The sequence below is a fragment of the Lissotriton vulgaris genome, chromosome 8 (assembly GCF_964263255.1).
Source record: "Lissotriton vulgaris chromosome 8, aLisVul1.2, whole genome shotgun sequence".
Classification (NCBI taxonomy): domain Eukaryota; kingdom Metazoa; phylum Chordata; class Amphibia; order Caudata; family Salamandridae; genus Lissotriton; species Lissotriton vulgaris.
The window spans coordinates 356594940-356618002 of NC_141696.1; the positions used below are offsets into that span (position 1 = coordinate 356594940).

Sequence of the window (23063 nt, forward strand, 5' to 3'; positions counted from 1 at the left end):
CACTAATGAGGCACCTCCCTGATAAATACAAGGATAGAGCAAATGAGCTCATCCAAAAGGGAACAAATATTACAAACACCTCTATTTGGTGTGCACTTGATGCAGCAGATACTGCCTCTAGGGCAGTTAACACCATCATTTTATTACATATACATGCCTGGCAACGTATATCAGGGTTCAAGCCTGAAGTGCAAAGTGCCATTCTTAATCAACCCTTTGATGAGCAACACCTATTCGGACCTAACGTAGATGTATCACTTGAAAAAATGAAAAAGGATACAGATACCGCCAAATCTATGGGAGCCCTGCAGTCACAGGCTCCCAGACGTTCATTTCGACGCTCATCCTATCGAGGTGCCACCAGTGGATACTCTTTAGACACACCTTCTACCTCATACAAAGCCCCTACACAGTCCACTTACAGCAAGGGCCACCAAAGGGGTGGGTACAGGGGTAACAATAACAAAGGCAGAGGTAAAAATAACAACTCCCGCTCTGCCTCTACCCCTGCCCAATGACTCCCTTCCCCGTCCCATTCCACTCCTGTCAGGCGAAGATTTCAACAATACCTGCCATCCTGGGAAAACATCCCATCAGACAGGTGGGTGCTCCAAATAATTCAATCAGGTTACTGTCTAGAACTAACAACCACCCCCCCAAACATACCACCCAAGCAGCGTCCAATGTCACAAGAACATTTAACACGGCTCAGACAGGAGGTAATATCCCTCCTGCAGAAAAATGCAATAGAAATAGTTCCAGAGCATCAGAAAAACAAAGGAGTATACTCCCTATATTTCCTAATACCAAAGAAGGATGGATCTCGCTAAGACCCATCCTAGACCTCAGACCTCTAAATATTTACATACAGTCGGATCATTTTCACATGGTCACACTCCAACAAGTCCTTCCACTTCTGGTATTAAACGACTTCCTTGTCACCCTAGATCTCAAGGACGCCTACTTCCATATTCCCATCCACACAGCTCACAGAAAATATCTCAGATTTGTGTAGACGGGCAGCACTACCAGTTCAAAGTGCTCCCATTCGGAGTCACAACAGCACCAAGGGTGTTTACAAAATGCCTAGCAGTAGTAGCAGCACACTTAGGAAGACAACATATTCATGTCTTCCCATATCTAGACGACTGGCTTATAAAAGCCAGCTCATACAGCCAGTGTGTACAACACACTCATGCTACTATTCAACTGCTTCACGACTTGGGATTCACAGTAAATCACACCAAATCGCATCTGCAACCCTCGCACATACAGCAGTATCTCGGTGCTACAATAAACACCCAACTATCACTAGATTATCCCTCTCCAGTCAGGATAACAAGTGTACAAACTCTCCTAACAAAATTCAAACCGCAACACTCGCTGCCAGCTCGAGTGTTCATTCAGCTCATAGGAATAATGGCATCTTGCATATTTGTAGTACCTCACGCAAGACTGCAAATACGTCCACTTCAAGAGTGCCTAGCACGCCAATGGAACCAGGCTCAAGGTCATCTAACAGACCTAGTGTTGGTAGACAGTCGGACTCATCGTTCTCTGCAATGGTGGAACACCAAAAACCTTTCCAAAGGGCGACAGTTTCTAGAGCCAGTTCCTCAAATAGTCATGACAACGGACGCATCGCTTTCCGGTTGGGGAGCTCACCTACTGCATCACACTATGCAAGGCAGGTGGACACCGCAACAAAGGTTACTCCACATCAACCACTTGGAGTTACTAGCTGTATTTCTAGCCCTAAAAGCATTCCAAATGCAAGTGTCAGGCAAAGCTGGCTTAGTCCGCACAGACAATATGACAGCTCTGTACTACATAAACAAACAAGGGGGAACACACTCTCTGCAGCTCTCTGTTAGCACAGCAGATATGGAGATGGGCTATACCACTAAAGATCTTCCTCTTAGCCCAACACGTCCCAGGAGTACAAAACACTATGGCAGATCTGCTAAGTCGACAAACACAGCAGATACACGAATGGGAACTTCATCCGCAAGTTCTTCATCCGTTCTTTCAAATGTGGGGACAACTTCAGATAGGCCTCTTCGCCACCCACGAAAACGCAAAATGCCCAAACTTTGCCGCCATATACCCACACCACTGTCCAAAGGCAATGCGATATGAATGAACTTGTCAAAACTATTTACGTACGCTTTTCCTCCTCTCCCTCTACTTCCGTTAGTGGTACGCAAACTACAGCAACATTCCCTGACGCTCATTCTAGTCGCTCCAACTTGGGCCAGACAACCGTGGTACACCACGCTGTTGCAGATGTCTGTAGTACCACACCAAAAACGAAACCTATCTCCACGCCTATTAACACAGAACCATGGAGAGATCAGACACCCGGACCCAGCTCAGCTCAACCTAGCGATCTGGCTCTTGAGGTCATAGAGTTTGGTTACCTCAACCTTCCTCTAGAATGTATGAACGTTATCAAAGAAGCTAAACGTCCCACTACTAAAGCATGTTATGCTGCTCAGTGGAAACGGTTTGTCATATACTGCCAAAACAACCAAATAAACCCTTTAGACGTGTCTATTCAACATATCATGGGATATCTTTTACACCTTCAAAAGTGTAACTTAGCCTATACATCTATCAGACTACACCTCGCTGCCATTGCAGCATACTTACAAAATAGACAACATGTATCTCTTCTTAGAGTACCAGCTATAAAAGCTTTCATGGAAGGACTTAAAAGGATAATTCTTCCCAGAACGCCACCTTCACTGGTGTGGAACTTAAACATTGTTCTTACAAGATTAATGGGACCCCCCTTTGAACCATTGCATAAATGTGAATTGCAATTCCTAACCTGGAAAGTAGCTTTCCTAGTTGCTATTACTTCTATCAGAAGGGTTAGGGAACTACAAGCATTTACCATTCAAGAACCCTTTCTGCAAATGCATCATAACAAAGTGGTTCTTCGTACTTATCCTAAATTCCTTCCTAAAGTAATTTCGCCATTCCATCTAAATCATTGTAGAGCTGCCCGTATTCTTCTCGCAGCCAAAAAAAAGTCACAGAAAGAGCTCTACACACCGTAGACGTCAAAAGAGCATTACTGTACTATATCGAAAGGACACAAACTTTTCGTAAAACAAAACAACTTTTTGTGGCTTTTTCACCGCCACATAAAGGCAACCCCATATCAATATCAGGGATCGCTAGATGGATTGTTAAATGCATACAAATATGCTACCACAAAGCTAAACGTACATTAACAATTCCTCCAATAGCCCATTCTACAAGGAAAATAGGGGCTTCAATGGCATTCTTAGGGAACATTCCCCTAGAAGATATATGCAAAGCAGCTACTTGGCTTACACCGCACACATTCACAAAGCATTACTGTGTAGATGTGCAAACTAAACAACAAGCCACTGTGGGCCAGGCTGTACTAAAAACACTGTTTCAAACAACTGCAACAGATACTGATGGTTGCCGCTAGGTGTGGGTACTGCTATACAATCTATGCATGGTGTGTAATGTGCAGCTCATATACCTCGAACGGAAAATGCTACTTACCAGTATGCATCTGTTCTTGACATGTAGAGCTGCAGAGTTGCACACGCCCACCCGCCTCCCCGGCTACCTTTATCTGTTCCAGTATTATCTTAATTAGATACAAATAACATGGACATCACTACCTCTTGTACAGCTCCATCACTTCCCTAATGGTGAAAAACAATCTGGGGATGGAGCCGATGCCCATGCGCAGTATCATTCCAAGGAGGAGTCACCTATCCCGTGACTTCCAAAGACTTTTCTACAACAAAACAAACTGCAAAAATCCGGGCCCAACACTAGGTGGCCATCTATGAATAGTGTTTAACTCTGCAGCTCTACATGCCAAGAACAGATGCATGCTGGTAAGTAGCATTTTCCATATGTATCTTGCTCACGGCCTAAACAGTGTGCTCAATCGCCTTCTAAATCAAACGTGAAACCGTAGACATAGGAAACATGCACGCCCCATTTGTACTAGCCTTTACAAAAACGTTTCAATTTCTCAGAATTGTCTAAAGACATAAGTGTCAAAAATGAAGATCAAATTCGAAATACAACTTAATCACCTTAACGCGAACATGTGCCACATATTTCTGGTGTGCCATCAGGGAATTAAGGGAAAGCAGGCTAATTATAAGCACGATAGGGGCTAATTATCCTCGTCGGCGAGGAAGATTATCTAGTGTCAGAAGGGTTCGCCTTGGTAAACACAATGATTGTCATTGTGTGCGCTTTGAAAGAGTAAAGGCTGAATATCCCCCAAAGTAGAGAAAACCAAATTGACGCACATAACTGCCAAGGTTTCAGATTGCCATGTGTGACATTTTCATAATTTCAGGTTAATTATGAGTGACATTTTGTGACTATGAGTGACACTTTCTCGCTCACAATATCAAGCAATGAAGACTAGGGAAATAGGCGTAGTACTAAATAAATAAGACTTAACACAAACAAGTACAGCATCTTGTTAAGAAAACTGTAGTATTTAAAAACTGAACTCCATTCAAACACTAATAAACTGCGCTCAAACCAGGGCAGACCTCTTGGGGTTAATGGTTTATTAGCCTTATGTCACAAATAGCAATCTTATTTATTCAGTCAGCGAGGAGCGAAACACATAACACCATGACCCACAGTCTATCACAGAGGCTCTGCTGACTTTGGTGACGCTGCTGGCACTGGAATTAATTTGATGGCAGCGGCACCACATACAGTCAGCCACAATGTGTCCCAGTGACCCCACCGTCCCAAAACAAGCTGGTGGGCTATTACGTGACTCATGATCAAACATACTAACTTTGGCTGTAACCGGGCCGAGCTTAAGTTAAGATCACTACGTGCGATGCTAGAAAGTATTATTATATAATTTGAAAGGCACACTTTTAATTTGAGTAGAAATCAGAGACAAACAATTACATTACTTCCAGCACTGACTCGAGGTGAGCGGCAGGGCAGGTTAGCGGCAGTTCGATACCGGCCCGGCTGCTTCCTGATCACAGCGGTTCTCTGAGCAAACCACGCCGCCTGGGCAATGAGGGCATGCACATTAACAGTGTTCTCTGGGTTCCAGCGGACGCCGCAGTCAGTGGGTTTGGCTTGGTTGTTCAGAACAGAGGGATTACATTTTGGTAAAAAAATCCTGAATTAAGAGCAGCGCTCATTGCCACTGCAGCCCCCCACAATTTACTTCCCAGGAACTGCAGCCACCCTCTCACGTCATATCGGGCGGGAGCAGGACGTGACGTCCTGCGCCCTTGGGCCGTGTCCGGGAAAGAATGGCTGTTACATTGTTGCAGCAGCTCCCAAGACTGCCGGGATCAGCTCCATGGCGCGCTGCCACTACAGCTTCAGTTTGCCATTCTAATGCTGCGTGATTAGCAGTGCTAGTAGGGGGCTTGAAGCCCTAGGAGGCAGTATGAAAATTATGCGTGACTTTGCATTTCAGTGCGGTGATGCGGATCACCACACTGAAATGCATTAGTGTCACTCCTGTTGCGTGACACTTGGCAGGCCTGGACACGTAATAGCCCACCAGCTAGTTTTGGGACGGTGCGGTCACTGGGTCACACGGTGGCTGACGCCGTCAAATTAATTCCAGTGTCAGCAGCATCACCAAAGTCAGCAGAGCCTCTGTGATAGACTGTGGGTCATGGTGTTATGTGTTTCGCTCCTCGCTGACTGAATAAATAAGATTGCTATTTGGAACATAAGGCTAATAAACAATTAACCTCAAGAGGTCCGCCCCGGTTTGCGCGCAGTTTATTAGTGTTTGAGTGGAGTTCAGTTTTTAAATATTAGTTTTGTTAACAAGATGCTGTACTTGTTTGTGTTAAGTCTTGTTTATTTAGTCCTGTGCCTATTTCCCTAGTCTTCCTTGCTTGATATTGTGAGCGAGAAAGTGTCACTCATAGTCACAAAATGTCACTCGTAATTAACCTGAAATTATGAAAATGTCACACATGGCAATCTGAAACCTTGGCAGCTATGCGTGACTCATGATCAAACATACTAACTGTGGTTGTAACCGGGCCAAGCTTAAGTTAAGATCACTACGTGCAATGCTAGTACGTATTATTATATAATTCGAAAGGCACACTTTTAATTTGAGTAGAAATCAGAGACATACCATTACCTTACTTCCAGCACTGAGTCGAGGTGAGCGGCAGGGCAGGTGAGCGGCCGTTCGAAACCAGCCCGGCTGCTTCCTGATCACAACGGTTCTCTGAGCAAACCGCGCCGCCGGGCCAATGAGGGCATGCACATTAACGTTGTGTTCTGGGTTCCAGCGGCCGCCGCAGTCCGTGGGGTTGGCTTGGTTTTTCAGAACAGAGGGATTACACTTTGCTAAAAAAAAATCCTGAATTAAGAGCATCTCTCATTGCCACTGCAGTTCCCCTCAATTTACTTACAGGAACTGCAGCCACCCGCTCACGTCGCATCGGGCGGGAGCAGGACGTGACATCCTGCGCCCTTCGGCTGTGTCCGGAAAAGATTGGCTGTTACATTGTCGCAGCAGCTCCCAAGACTGCCGGGATCAGCTCCATGGTGCGCTGCCACTACAGCTTCAGTTTGCCATTCCAATGCTGCGTATTAGCAGTGCTAGTAGGAGGCTTGAAGCCCTAGGAGGCAGTATGGAAATTATGCGTGACTTTGCATTTCAGTGCGGTGATGCGGATCACCACACTGAAATGCGTTAGTGTCACTCCTGTTGCGTGATACTTAGCAGGCCTGGGTAAGGGAAGCATGTGTGCTTGCAACCAAGTTGAAAGTTCAAGCCAATACTGTTTAATATTAGTGATGCCCGCATCAATGCTGAAACATACAGGTTGCAATTTGAAATTAAACTAGACAAAATACAATAAGCATTAAGTACATGGCAAATCGGAAATAGATTCAAAACAAAACGATAGAAATTGAAAACATAGCAACATTTTCCAGCCCAGTGGCTTCAGATTTCTGTAGCATGGCGCGCACATTTCTTTTCACATTTCGGGGACAAACAGTAAATTAAGAGAAAAGAAAGACATTGGCAATGTATAATGAGCACAATAGGTGCAATAAAGCCTAAAACCATGACAAAATGTCCCTGCCTGATGATAAATCAATGGGTGTAAAATGAAGGAAAGACGGTAATGTATAATGAGCACGATCAGTGCTATAAAGCATAAAAACGTGGCAAAATGTCCCCGCCTATATATAAAATATTTTTTTACACATTCTATCCATGTGAATTTATAAATGAGTTTTTATGTTTCAAATTCATAAAGCATTTATGCAAAACGCATGGGTACAGAAATGAAAGTACTGTGATATTTAGTGACCTTTAAATGCTGTATAGTTGACCGATGTGGTTCAGGTGGAACCAAATTTAAACATTTAATTTAGAAAATAATTTCCAGCATGTCTTTGTTTTGTTTCCCCAGGGAATCACGTTAAAAATGAATGAGTTAAATCATTGCATTGTTGCAAGGATTATGCATGGTGGGATGATTCACAGGCAAGGTAAATCATACCTCACGTTTCTTATTCTATATGTGTGACTTTGTTAAAATATTGGCTTGTCAACTTAGTAGCGAAAATAGAACAAGAGATAAACTGTTACAGTAGATGAGTGCACTTGTGAGTCTGGGCACCATTAATAAGTTCTATAATTTTACCTACTCGAACAACACGACCTAGCTGTTTCAGACGGGTTTGATGTTTGTATTTGAAGATGGTCATCTGACCGTTTTGGATTATTATGAACTTTCTACCAGTCGAGAGCAGCGTGTGAAAGGTGTGTAGATTCAACAACTTTAGATGCAAAGAATTCTGGGAGAGAAATCGAGGGGCAGGCAGCCCAAATTTGAAAGGTGGTATTTATGGTGAACCTATAACTTCTCAACTATTATCACATAAATAGCACTATGGGCCGTAAAAATGGATAGTGTACAACTTAAAGAATTGTATTGTTGAAAAGAGTTCGACATAGTTAACGTACATAATGTATTCATAACGTGTTTCTATTGGCAATACAGAAAACTATTTCAGGCTGTATGGGGTTCGAAGTGACAATTTGTGGGATGATAGTTTTTTGAGGGGGTAGTTTTGATGCAATTTTGTGAGATTGTATAGGGTTTGTGGTGATAATCGGTGTCAGTGATATTATTTTACAGATCCTCTTTGGCACGTTAAGTGAAAATGAAAAATTTCCTAGCATTCGCAATTGAAAGTTTCAATTCTATTAAGGACACAGAGGCGAGTATCTTGCTCTACTTTCTCTCTTTATTTATACTCCAGCAGACTTTAACTTCAAAAATGCACATTTATCCTCGTAGCCATGGGAAAGGAACAACAAAACTTTGACCAATAAACAGTCTCTCTTGTCCGTTATAATAAACGTCTCCCCTTGTAACTTCATATTTTGTTCCTGCTTTAGGAGATATTCATTCATTGATTCAGATAACATTTTCTTTATTCTCCTTTAGTTGAATTGGAACCTGGCATATAAAGTTGAAAAGAAATGGGTATACAAAGCATATAATATCCAGCCAGCAGATAAACAGCAAAATCTCCTACGCAGACGACACCCAACTGATCCTTTCCCTCACCAACGACCCCGCCACCGTGAGAGCTCGCCTCCAGGAAGGAATGAAAGACGTCGCGGAATGGATGAAGCTCAGCCGTCTGAAAATGAACTCAGACAAAACGGAAGTAACATCCCCCTCTGCCTGGGACGACTCCTGGTGGCCCCCTGCCCTGGGCACCGCCCCAAGCCAACGGACCATGCACGCAACCTGGGCTTCATCCTGGACTCCTCCCTCACGATGACCAAGCAAGTCAATGCCGTCTCGTCATCCTGTTTCAACACCCTGCGCATGCTCCGAAAGATCTTCCGGTGGATCCCCACCGACACCAGGAAGACGGTCACCCAGGCCCTCGTCACCAGCCGACTGGACTACGGGAACACCCTCTACGCTGGAACCACAGCCAAACTCCATAAAAGACTCCAGCGCATACAGAACTCTTCTGCACGACTCATCCTGGACATCCCCAGCTGAGAGACCTGCACTGGCTCCCCGTCAGCAAGAGGATCACGTTCAAACTCCTCACCCACGCACACAAGGCTCTCCATGACATGGGCCCCAAATACCTCAACAACTGCCTCACATTCTACACGCCGGAGGAAGATCCTTCTCCTACCTGGCGGCCAAGACATGGAACTCCTCCCCGCCCACCTACGACTGACCCAGGACCATCTCTCCTTCAGGAAACAGCTCAAGACCTGGCTCTTCGAGCAGTAGCGCCCCCCCCCCCCCCTTCTCCCCTCACAGCGCCTTGAGACCCTCACGGGTGAGTAGCGCGCTATACAAATTTGTCTGATTGATTGATTGAAAGCTAATAATCAAACAATACAGTCTTTGAATTCATTCTTTATAAGAAAATCACAGTATAGGGCCTGTATCCAAAAACTGAACAATTCACAGAAAAACACTGAATGCTTATACTTAACATCGAAAATATTTAATTAACTGGAGCATGATTGGCTTATTTTCCTCCACAAAAAGGGTGGGTAGTGTCCACATAAACCTTGGTTGGGATAATCCTCATCACCATGTCCTTAATAGAATTGAAACTTTCCTTTACAAAAGCTAGGAAACTTTTAATTCTATTTCCGGACCGGAGGCAAGTATCTAGCTTGTTCAAAGCTTCTCCACTACCAAGGACGCCATATCCAAGACTGGCTTAAAATATAACCTCTTAAACATGGAGCCCAACGAACAATCGGACGCATTTAGAATATCCCCAAACGGGCACCCAGATTGAATGCCTTTGAGTCAATGGCAAATTGTGACACATTAATGCCAGTTTCCTTAATGGCCCAGCGGACCCATCATGCAATTGTTGGAGAAGAGATAGCTTTGAAAGGTTTCTTGAGGGAAATTAACAGTTGCCTCTCCCCAGGAGGGCAAAACTCTTCTGTCATATTCTCATAGGCCTTCAAGCATCTAACCACACAACTTTGCTGATTTGTTAAATGCTGGGTAGGGGACATCTTGGAATTGGATTTTGTTCCTGGCTTCTAAGCGCCTTGCTGCATTAATTTCTTTAAAATACCATGGCTCAACCTCTATATATTGGATTTTTGTTGTTTTTGTCTTGTTTTGTTCAGAATGTAGTAACCTATTTTTCTAAATCTGTGTTTAGTTTTTTTTGTGGTGCTTTCATTGTGTGTGTGCTGGAGATCAATACAAGCAAGACCAAATACATGTAATTAAACCCTTGCAAGATCGCATCCGGTCCTCAATGGTTTGCAATTGGTGAGTGTCTGCGCCTTTGAATACCTGGGGCTCCCTCTCAATGAGCAATTTGGCTGGTCACCCCGCATTCATGAGTCCAAACTTAGATTAGAACACTATAGTGGTGGCCTCCTGAGAGCCTTGAAGGGATACAGCTTTCGTTTGATGACCCCTGCATTGCAAATTTACATCTTGCAAGCCTGGGGGGGGTGGGGGGTATACCTCTATGTTGTGGAACCCTGAGGGCATACAAACACAAAATGGAAGGTGCACACAATTAGAGTCACAGGGAACAGTAATGTATTAAATGTTTTCTTCTTTATTTAGTAAAGTTCATTGGACATAGGCACAGCCAACGCGTTTCGTTCCATCTGCCTTTGGGAACTTCGTCAGGGCTGCAAAAAGTGACAAACATATATATACATAAATGTACATTTATATAGACATATAACCCAAACGACACAAAAACATGCAAATTTTCATTTTGCACTAAAATGAAAAAGACCAAGGCCCAAAACATACATATTTACAAGACTTATTACTAAGACAAAAAGGAGACTGGAGACAATATTAAACCACAACAGGTCCTAATTAAAATTATACAGCAGTCACTGTAGCTGTAAAGAATTATTTGCTTATGTTAAAACAATGCAAAATCTCTCATATGAAAACAGTACTCTTTACATATTTATATACAAACTCCACCACTGTAAAGAATTCTTTGCTTATGTTAAAACGGTGCAAACCCACTCATATGAAAATAGCACTCTTTACATAATTATTTACAACCTCTGTCACCTATAGTACACTAGGAATAAGTTCACTGAGAGAGATCACTCGGTGAGTCAATATTAAAAAAGAAAGGAGAAATCACATTGCCAAGTTTATTCCCTTACTTCTCTACGATTAATCTGCAACAGTTGACCACAACAAAAGTCCAGAGTCTAGTAAAAAAAAACATCAAAATAGCTGATCTAAAGTTAATAGCTAGTCAATACGGGATGCAAACTTACCAAAAGAATATAAATCTGTACTGTTGCCGATGTTGGATACGTTTATAAAGATCAATCCAGTAGTCACCAAATGTGGGTCAAAGTCTTAAGATCTAAAGTAAACGGTAAGAACAAGGCTATAGTCTATGAAGCCAGAAGAAAAGCCAGTGGGTGTACAATAAGGCCATATCTATATTTAGTTAAGACACTGTGTCTGGGAGTGTACCTGAAAGGACGGCGTACTCACTAGGAAAAAGATGGGATCCTAAGGGTGTCTTCTCAGTAGGCCAGGGCTATCTGATGTCAGGTATGCCATAAGTTGGTAAGCACAAATGAGTTAAAAATCCAAGCGGGTTCTGTAACATTGACAGAAAAGGACCAATGACTGGTTTGTAAAATATGACAAGATTAAAAGTATAGTTTAGGACCATTATAAGTCCTCTAAACAGTTGCAAGTAGTTTTATTAGAAGAGGTCAAGTATCTGTAGTTTATTCCTATAATAAGAGTCATGACGGCAGTCAAAGGAGCAAAATGAGTTACTGCAAACATTATTGTAACAGACCTTGAGTGACTATGGGGTCACTCACTAATGCCATATATATTATAAAAGATCAAGGTTGTTGTACCCCACCTCAGACACCAGCGCCAGAGAGTAGTGTATTTGTCCGTAGACATATACTCTCTTCCATAGAACAACCCACCACATTGAGTATATGACGTGAGTCAGAAACGTTACCTAGTATATCTCGTGGGGAATTTTATAGTATGGCTCATTACTTCGTTTTCCAGGAAGAGCCAAATACGTGGACGTAACCGCTACCAGTCCGTAATCTGGTAGTGTGTTCGTGGCAATAACCACCAAGCACCTAAGAACAGAAATAAAATTCTATTTGTAGTGAGCAACCCCTGTCATAATATAGAAGTTTGTTTTATGCTCCATCCGTTGTGACTCTTTATATATACTGAGCAAAAGTGCCGTCAACCTCCGAGATAATCTCTCCACTCCAAGATAAAGTAAAATATTGTAGCACAGTGAGCCATAATATGCCCATTACTATTCAGTCATGGATATTCAGTGCACTTCGCCACCAAACTACCCACTCAAATGACAACATTTGCGTGATAAAATAACATACAGCAACCCGTGCATGTTCTGTCAAAAGTCCTCCCTTCATTGAGCACAATCGTGTGTTATTCTTAGTGACACTATGAGCCACATTTAAACGAGCGCAATCAATAGCCCATAGCTTCGGAACAGGAACATGTTAGTACATTTGGCCCCTTCAGATACCTAATTCAGTTGCAATATTAGTGTATGTGAAATGGAATACAACAGAGCGTGCATTATTCCACAGCGCACTCCCTCTTCAAGGAACCGCGTTCGCGTGTTACATTTAATAAAAACGTGAGCCAAAGCAGAGTTCGAGCGAAATCATTATACGGGAGCCGGTAAAGTGGTGACCCTCCCGCCCCGCCCCTCCCCGTCCATAGGGCTCTTACCTATTATAGGGTGCTCCTGTCGCGTAGTTCCGTATCCCGTGGCGTCCTGGAGTAAATGTCCGGACGCCATCGGCCTTGATATATGGAAGTGAGCCGAGAGGGTCCCTCCTCCTTCCCAATCACGTCTGCCCTTTCGGTATCAGTCACGTCTGACGGTCTACGGCGGCCCCTATCACGTGTCACGGTCCGCGGCAGCTTCTTAGTCTCGAAGTCACGCCATACTTATTTTTGGGAATTCAAATTGGGAAACCATAGGCCAAGAGATCAGTTCCAAGAGTCGTATTGTGCTAGTAAAAAATTATGTAATTAAGCGCTACCTCCGTGTTAATGTACCATTATTAAATAGATGTGTCCAATTGTTTTTGGAAATCATTATTAAATAGATGTGTCCCAATTGTATTTGGAAATCGAACACAACAAAAGCTACGAGATTAAATATGGCCCCTAGGTGTCCGTCCACCTAACTATAGGAAACCTCAATTAAATGAAATAGGTACAGTTGCCCATGTGCTCTAACCGGAAATTTTTGAAGCAGGGTGAAGAATGGCCCCTCGAAATTTGTAAACTTCAATGTGGCAAAACGAAGAAAAGATGAAATAAAATAAAGATTGGCAATGTGATCTAACCAGTTGTGTATTAACGGGGGTGGGTGGTTAATGTAAAAAGAGTAGAACATTATATGACAGATTTAATATACATCAATAGGATATTATAATACCCCCAAATACTTTTTTCACTCTTCTATAATTTTTTGTTAAAGTTAAAGGGCTAGAAATACAATGTATACACCCCATTAAACTCAGACAACGAGATGATGACATGTACCATCAACATGAAAAAACATATTCATAAGCATGGAATTCGATACGGATCAGTTGAAAACATGGTAAAAATTCACCAAAGACCCATAATGTCAACAATGCTAATAAAAGTATCATTAGAGCAGGTGCTAGCATATATGTTGGTATACATTACCAATATGTCTAGGGCTATGTTTATTTCTGAAAAGATAGAATTCAATCCAAGAAATAATGAAATTCTCAGTCGGTATTATGCCCCATTTTTGTACTGCCCTAAGACGGCAAATCCATTTTGCTTCCCTCTGTCGGAGTATTAGCTCTCTATCTCCTCCTCGACTATCCCGTGGAATATGGTCAATACCATGAAACCAAAAAGTCAGATTATCTGGGTGTTTGTCATGGTAATGTGCACTGACAGGATATTGAATATCTTTGTTGACTATGGCCCTACGGTGTTCTTGAATCCTGACCTTTAATGGACGGACTGTACTGCCAACGTATATGCTTCCGCACCTACACCACAGTACATATATTGCATATGGTGTATTGCAGTTTATAAACTCGTTGATTCGATGCAATTTAGACTGATTAAAGGAGAATTCAAACGTCTTGTTGAGACCAAACGGACATACATTACATGAGCCGCAATTAAAGAAACCATTTGGTTTTGATGGGAACCATGTCTGCTTGACACTTGTCACATAGCTCTTACATAGACTGTCTCGCAAGGATCTCCCTTTGCGATAGGTAACTCTAGGTTTGTCACCAATGACATCTGAGAATCCCGGAATGTCTCTAAGAGTGGCCCAGTTTTTTTAAAGAATATTATATATCTTGTTACTGTTTGTGTTGTATTGAGTAACAAATCTTACTGGACAATTTGATTCTGGGATTGATTGGGATTCTTTTTGTCTAGTACATAAGGTATCCTCTCGATTCAGATTGGTTGCTTTTGTTACTGCATTATGCACGATATTCTTTTTATAGCCCCTCCTCAGGAATCTTTGGCTTGCTTCCTGTAGGTTGTTAGTAAAGGTATCATCCTGGCTACAGTTTCTGCGGATCCTTACCATTTCCCCATATGGGATATTGTTAAGCACTGATTGTGGGTGTGCACTCTCTGCCCTCAATACAGCATTACAAGCCGTTTCCTTCCTGTAAAGTGTGCTCTGGACAACATTATCTTCAATGTAGAAATGGATATCTAGAAAATCGATGTCTTTCTTTCCCTGTTTCATTGTGAGCTTGACAACTCTGAGGGCATGTCTAGGTCAACGATGGAGCCACCAGAAAACAGTTTCCTCTGACACCTTACAAACCTGCCCTAGCACTCAACTAGTGCCACCTTGCTTAGATCTTGGCAACTGTCCACTTGCCTATAAATTACAGCTCTGACCGTTGATGTGCTGGAGGAGGATATTTTTTTTTCTATCTGCTGAACTTGGAAGAGTTTAGGAAACTTCCTGGAGCCCCCAGAATCCCATGGTTGAGGTACATTAAGAAACCGCTCGAGGAGATAGGGTGTGATGATATGTGGGCTCATTCAGAAACGTCTGGTGGCATTTCCAAGTCTACACTCGAGGAGCGGTATTGGAGACCCATAGATTACAGATTACACCAGCAGGAGGGTGTAGAGGCGACAGGTATCTTAACTTCTATCTTTTTGGAATTTAAAGATACTTCTCTATGGAAAGGTACATCAACACAATTGAGCCGCTGGGTGTCAAGATTACTCTTCCCCTTAATGCTGCTAGTGTTAACTGTGGGTTATTAGAAATCTTTTAACTACTTCTTTCTTTTAAAATAAGCCATGTTTTTGTGTTTTTATGTATGATTTTACAGTTTCTGTGTTTGCTTTTATGACAATTGCTGAAATAGTTAATCATGGTTATGGATTTTGTTCACCTTGAGATGTGGAAAGTCACTCCTTCCAGGGTGATACTCTGCCCGTTAGATCAAGAGCCCTAACATCCGAGACTCTTTAACAAGAAATTAGGCATAGCAGCATGGCCAGTTTCCCAGGAATCTCCTTACAAGATAAAAATTAATTTCATTACCACTACTTGAAACTGTTACGAACTTGATCGACAGCCCATAAAGCGGAATACCTAGGTTCTGGTGTTAGTGCGAGGGGGATGTCTCATCGGTTTGCATACCAGAGGATGTTCACCTACATATGGTAACCTTGTATCGGGGTATGACCTGCTGAAATGGCCGACCTAAAGATATTCCTTGTCCTATAGCCCAGGCCTTGCAATGCCAGAGATGACCAGAAGTTCATGACTTGTCAACATCGGACGCCTAGGGATCGCTACCTCTTTGTACTTGCCATGAACCTACCTAGACCACACCGATTTATATCGCCTGGTATTACTGTTGGCCCAAATGTGGCCAACATCTTCTCAGGGTCCCTATTCCCCAGACCAATCCTGCAGGAAAGCGTCCGTCGCTGTCGCCCGAGGATACTTCTTCCAACTGAAATACCTGTCCACTTGGTGGTCCAGTCGTGACGCGAAGAGGTCCACCATGAACAGACCCTACCGTTTATTGATCATCTTGAAAATCTGCAGATCCAGTTGTCACAGGCTCATATCTGACCATTCCCTCTAACACCAATCTGCCGCTTCTTTGGATACTCCTGGGAGATACTCTGCCATGACCAATGTGTTGTTAGAGAAGCAAAACATCCAGAACATCTTGGCTAGAACCACTAGATCTTTGGATCAGAGACATCCTAGGCGATTTATGTACCAGACAGACGATATATTGTTCATCTTTAGGAGAACACAGCAATTCACCCTTTCGTTGGTCCAGCACTCAACTTTAAAGGAGCCTGCCATTAATTCCAGGCAGTTGATATGGAGCTGCTCCTCTGCCAAGGGCCTGTGAAGGAGTTCCCACATCGTGTCCCCATCTGGACTTGCTGGCATCAGATTCTATGACGATATCCGGGTCAGAACTGAAGATGGCTCTGCCATTCCATGCTTCCATGTAGGCCAGCAACCACTTCATCTCCTCTTGAACTTCCTCTGTCATAGGATAGGAATTTGCTCTGAGTATTGGAGCCCTCTGCTTGGATGAAAGGCCCTGAGCCTCTGAAGGGCCCTGTAATGCAACGGGCCCGACAAGATCGTTTGGATGGAAGACTATAGAAGTCCCACTACCTGAGCCACGTGGCGCAGTGAAGTCGATGGTTGGGACATGGTACGCATCAGCTCGCTTCAAATCTTTGCTATCTTCTGAGAGGGTAAGCTGAGAGTATTTTCATAGAGTTAATGACAAAACCTAGAAAGGTTGCTTGTTTGCACAGTGTCAAAAGATATTTCTTCTTGTTTATGACAAAACCCAGACCTTGCAGCAAGAGGATTGTCATTGGCAGTTCCTTCAATCTGGCAGGACATTGATTTATGGGAAGTTCGTCCAAGTAGTTGATCAGCCGGAATCCTTGCGCCTGTAGGAATTCCATTGCCGCTTGAGCACCTTGGTAAAAAACTATGGTGCGGACGAGAAACTGAAAGGAAGAGTTTGTAACTTGTATTCCCAGCCAAGCCATAGGAATTTCAGAAAGCTGTGATGTGGCTTGAATATGGGCACCATCAGATAAGCGTCTTTGAGATGGAGATGTACCATCCAATCTTCCAGTTGTAATAGTGTAGTAGATGGCTACCCTCCATATTGAAGTGGTGGTGAACCAACTACCCATTGACCTCCCTGAGGTTTATCACAGGGCATTGACCTCCATCCTGTTTTTCCACCAGAAAAATGTTGCTGGTGAAGCCCCGCCGGTGGAGGAAAGACTGGGGCGATGACACCTTTGCACAACACGTCTTTCACCTCTTTATTTATCAGAATATTTTGGCCTTCAGAAAAAAAAACACTGATGTGGCCAGTAGTATTGCACAGGAGATCCACAAAAGTTAATGTGAAACCCCTGGTTTGTCTTTAGTACCCAGGCATCCGAGGTCAACCTTTCTTAATTGTTTTAGGAACAGTGCTAGCTGACCTCCCAATCTTTGACAGGAAGAAAAGCAAACACTCACCTGATTTATTTCTGTGAAATTGTCCTCTGCAGAAGCCCTGGCCTTGATCCCTTTGTCCCCTCTCTTGGAGGGGAAGCATTCCCTGGGACAGGACTGGTCCTGCCTCTGGTTCTTCCAGTAGCTTTGTCCTCGGAAAGGGGACTGTGTATAGAAGTGGCCGGTTGAGCGCCCCCTGCTACGACTGACCCCGACAAATATTCAGGTGTGAAAGATCTTAAGGGAGGCCTCTGCTCAGTCAGGGGATGTGAAAGTGGATACAAACATTCCTAATTCTTCAACAAATGGTTTCCCAAAAAGTCTCCCTTGGGCCACTGCCCCTGCTGATCTAACTTAATTAAAAGGAAACACCGCCTCTGTGAATAATCGTAGTTTGCATTGCCCAGAAATAATATTTCATGTTGCACCTACTCAGAGAGGACTGCCAGTGAGATAGGGTTACCGGAAGATTGTGCCTCTACTGCTCTGTCCAGGATCTTGGTCAAAGACCCTAATTATACATCCAGTAGGACCTATCTATGCCCTTTATAGGGTCATAAATGTATATTGCTTGAAGAGTTGCCATTTTAGTATCAATATCTGGCATCCGAGCCCCCTTGCCAGGCAGGGAGGGATGCAGACATTTTGCCTGGAAACTGACACGCATCTTCTTCTCAGGGGATTTTTTGATGTGGTCCGCCACATATTTGGTAACTTTGGTGGACTGGGACCACTCCTCTGACCTTAGATGCATAAGATCGCCCAGATCCAACATGCCCGATTGACCCTCAGGGACAGGAGTAGCGCAAAGAGATGGGCGCCATGGTCTCGAGGGGGGCGCCTCATCATTCAAATCACTGGGAGTCCATCATCCCCATCAAGGAAGAAGGGGGTAGGGGTGAGGTAGACTGCTGCGGGGCCAAGAAGCATCCCTGAGATTTTGTCAAGGACTGTAAGCGGAGGGTCTAGACAGGAAAGTCTCTTTGAGCTATTTGAACATTCTCAAATCAACCCCTGTATCAGCATTGGCTTGGGCGGGTGGTGGGAAGCCTTGTTGGGCTCTATGAGGGAACCCCTAGGACGGGGTGTATCCACAGATAAGTTTAAAGGAACTGGGCATGAGTAAGTGATCTGAATCGAGCGCCAATCTAGTGGCACAATCGATGAGGATACCACCTGATGTAGTGAGGTGTCGCGTCTACAGCCTCACAAAACTCATCACCAAGAGATAGTACCAAAGTATTCGGCCTCCATTGTATGAGCAATGTGTAATTGCTTTTATATGTAAAGCACCTCTTTGTGGCTGTCACTCTGGCACTGGAGGACACCAGTTGATTTTGGGCACGTTAAAGCGCACAATGGGACTAGCCCTGGGGCCCAAAATACCCTATTGTCGTGCGGTGTATACTTTCTCAGGTAAAATTGTGCACTTGTTGAACAACATTATTTGTGTACGTGCATGTCTGCAATCAGTTGGTATTTTAGTTGCTGGTTCATCCTCAAACATTTGAATTCATGGATCAGAGAAGGTATCTCTATTAGGAGACCCTTTCAAAGGTTCATGCTTGAACAACCTGCAGGCAATGCATAGGATTTGCCTACTCAGCCGAGTAGGATTTTCCCTAACATCACAGATGTTTCCAGTTATGAGATGATTAGGGATCTTTGGGTACACACAAGAAAACTACTCCGGCAAGCCATTAAATAAGAACCCATCCATAGAACGTTGGCGGCACCATGTCGTACTGCTTATACTTTTTCAAGTAAAACTATGCATCTGTTTGACAACATAAACGTTGGACAGGTGTGAGGCTGATTCGGAGCACTTCTCAGTATAAGTTGGCCTATAGTCCTGCTAACTCTCAGTACCCCATCTGTATACCTAACCGGGTAACAAATGGATATGCAACCTCAGAACATGGCAACCCTGACTCCCCAAGGAAATCGTGGTGACAGATCTAGAACCCTTTTGCTCAGCCTTTTATGTATACCCAAAGAGATACACAAGAAATACACAGTAAAGCGTTTCAATATTCATTGAACCATTGTGATTCTTTAGTAAAATACTTGTGCTGCAATAATCAATAAAAGGAAACCAAATAATGTGATTCGCATTACAAGAATGGGGGAAAAGATACAGTTCAACCATTTCGTGGATTACAGAGAATATATGTCTTGATATACTTACTGTAATATATAGTACTCCAACCTAGCGCCTTCTACCCTGTCATATCTAAGGTGAGTGGATCTGCCAAATCCCTATCAGGTAGTCCAACTCCCCATTACCTGTGGGTACGTGTCAACAAGCTGCCAGTCTTGGTGTAGAATTGACAACATAACTTTAATGAGATAAACAGGAATCAGCTGAGCTGCAATTCCAGCAGGGACCGACCTCTTAGTGCCAGCAATATGCTCATCTGTCTAAACAAAGGCTCTATGTTAAATATATATATATATATGTGTATATATATATATATATATATCATGAACTCCGTATCACTCCAGCACGCGCTGCTTCTTCAGCAGGCAAAACAGGACACCGGACACGGACCTCGAGGTGTTTCAAACTTTTATTCAGCAGAAAGTGTCACAAATATATATATATTACCTACTGGCGACAGTAGGTATATATAGTTAGGATTTTTTCTCTATGGATCTTTTGAAAATTCTATGTCTAATAACCTTGGCGTTTGTGGACGGAATCGGCTGAAATTTTCAGGAAAATGGCACATTTTGTTTCTGAGCAGCCCCTGAAAGTTTGGGGGGGTTCCGTTAAGGGGGGGCCGAGAAAAAAGGAGGGTCCCAAAATGCGTTTTTCCCATTCATTTTTCCATAGGGCCTTTGGCCTCACTTTTAGCTCGAACGGCTGAATGGATTTACACGAAACTTGGCAAAATTATAGGGACTGTTAGCCCGATGTGCCTTTGCTGGGTCTCAATATATGTGCTCCAGTGGATTTTGAGAAATTAACGTTTAAAAAAACAGATATATCTGTGACAGCGTCCCAGATAGCGCTCCAGATCGCGTACTTTTCGCGTAACGGAGCTTTGCGTAGCGAAGCTGATTGGCTCTCCGGTGTCTGTCAACATTCTAAACAGTCCGGTGCGGCCGCCATCTTGTCTCTCGGTAGGATCGAGAGACAAGAGGAGGAGAAAAACGAAGGGGGAATTTATTGAAAGGGGGCAAGGTAGACCCCTCTTGACCCCCTAGGAATGATGTTGTGGTTATTAAAGGGTCCCGTGGGGCAAATAATAAAAATTTGATTTTTCGCGGTAGAAGCGCTTCTCGGTTTGCGAACCGGGTCGCAAACTGGTAGCGAAACGTGAATTAGCCATTTTGTGTTTCGATTTAATTAAATTACTAGATGGAGGAAAAGCAATGTGAGTATTGGGTATAAGGGGGTATGGGAGACGTATCCTGACCCCCTATGTTTTCTGAGGGTGGTTGAGGAGGCTCATATATGTTGATACTTGTCTTCCAGCGGTTGCGCATGAGCGTTTTTTTTTTTGTTTTTTTTTGCTGCTTGACTTCTGTTAACGTTTGATTCGAAGGAAATTAGGAAGTGTTGATCGCCATTTTGACACTGCGAGTAAATATATTGTTAAAAATAATTGTTATAAATTAATCCGTATTGATAAACATTGTCTGCGCCATCTTGCTTTTTTTCCAATGCCACACTTTTGTCGTGCACGGCAGCCATTTTAGATGCCTTGACCAGACCCACTCTCTGCACGCCGCCGATTCTCAGCATGGCTCCCCACCCTCGCAAGCATCTCCCCCACGCACTGGTCACCCCTGCTCTCTCTCATATGCATGAGCCATAAACCTCCCCCCATCTGTGCTGCTCTTCCCTGAGTATCACACCCTGTGCCCGCCCGACACCTCCCTTTCACCCTATTCACTACCGCACCCTCTGACACTCCTCTTCCTCTGTGTCCGATTGTCCAGGCCGGTCCCAGGCTATCACCTAGCCCTGCAGATGTAGTTTATGGCCCCAGCTGTAGAGAATCACTCCTCTTCAAAGGAGTTACAGTAGATCAAGGCCCCCACCCGATGAGATCCGTCACACCACACGCGTTCCTACTATCTGATAACCATCCTGTATTGTGCTTGGGGAGGGGATTCTCACTGTGAGGGTGTGTGGGTCCGAGCCTGAAGCGGAAGATTCCACGGATGCCTCTTTGTACATCAAAGTTTTTACAATTATGTGTCACATTAAAAATATATAGCACTCCAACAAAGTAGTAGGATTATAACACTTTAATAACTTATAAATATATACAACGCAACAAAAACAGTAAATACATTTAAAAAAATTTTTGAAAAAAGAAGCAACAATGGTCAGTAGCTGTGTTTTGCGCGAATAGTCCCAAGGCAGCACAACGTGCTGAGTTCTGGACGGCACCCAGGTGATGTTACCTGGGTGCCGCACTGGTTTTGGTATCCTACAATGCTGCTCCGAAAAACGGCGTGGGGCGCCCCGGGGGGGGGGGGGGAGGCCTCGTCAGTAGCGGTCTGTTGTGCGAATAGTCCCAAGGCAGCAGAACGCGCTGAGATGTGGATGGCACCCAGGTGATGTCCAGTAAGTTGCCGCACTGGTTTTGGTATCCTACAATGCTGCTCCGAAAAACGGCGTGGGGCGCCCCGGGGGGCGGGGGGGTGGAGGCGGCGTGAACGGGCCTCCCCAGGTGGAGGCTCGTCTGCTGTAGTGGGGCGCCCCTTTACCGTTTCAGTTGCCATTCCGCCCGCTTTTGCTACACTGTGCCTCATCCGCCATTCAGCTGTTTATCGCCCGCTCTTGCGGCTACAGCGTCTCGCTCACCATGTAGTTGAGTTGCGCCCACTCTTGCGGTGCAGCGATAGGCGGCTGCCACAGGACTCTTAAAATGGCGGACGGCTCTTCGGATTTGGGCCTGGTCCACTAAAATGGCCCTGGGACACCTTGGAACTCGGACGCTTGTTTGCTAGGTCTTGGACCCCATTCTCGAAAGCGTCCCCTGAGCCTTGAAGATTCTACAAAAGTCTTGGGGGCCCCCGACTCCTGCAGGCTTCCGGTGGGGAGCGGCTGCCATGATTGCTCGCGGAATGACCACGACGGAGCCACGAGATGGTGGTGCTCTCATGCTGACGCCAGCTTCAGTCTGAAACATCCAGAAACAAGTTGGGGCTTTCATCGTTTGGGAAAAAAAAATGTTTTAATCCAATGAAAAGTGTTATTTTTAGGTCATATGATCAAGCCTTCCATCATTAGGAAACCAAAAGTAAAATGAACCAATGAAAAGTTTTATAAACAAGTCACATGACCTGTTATGCGGCATAGGGCTATAAAAAGCGTAGAAAATCCGTTGGCACGTGAGGCGGCGTCAGTAGCGGACCGATGTGCGAATCGGCCGAAGGCAGCACAACGCGCCAAGATCTGGATGGCACCGAGGTGGTGTCCAGCAAGT

General features: G+C 44.1%; 1 protein-coding gene across 10 annotated transcripts in view; it reads left to right on the top strand.

Annotated features, from left to right (window-relative positions):
* CASK (calcium/calmodulin dependent serine protein kinase) overlaps positions 1 to 23063 on the top strand; it is a 1261401-nt gene that overhangs the window by 953665 nt on the left and 284673 nt on the right. For all 10 annotated transcript variants that reach the window (XM_086934112.1, XM_086934115.1, XM_086934119.1 and 7 more), the window contains one exon: positions 7452 to 7530. In XM_086934112.1, the coding sequence (XP_086790238.1) occupies positions 7452 to 7530 (79 nt within the window). The remainder of the gene's footprint in view (positions 1 to 7451; positions 7531 to 23063) is intronic.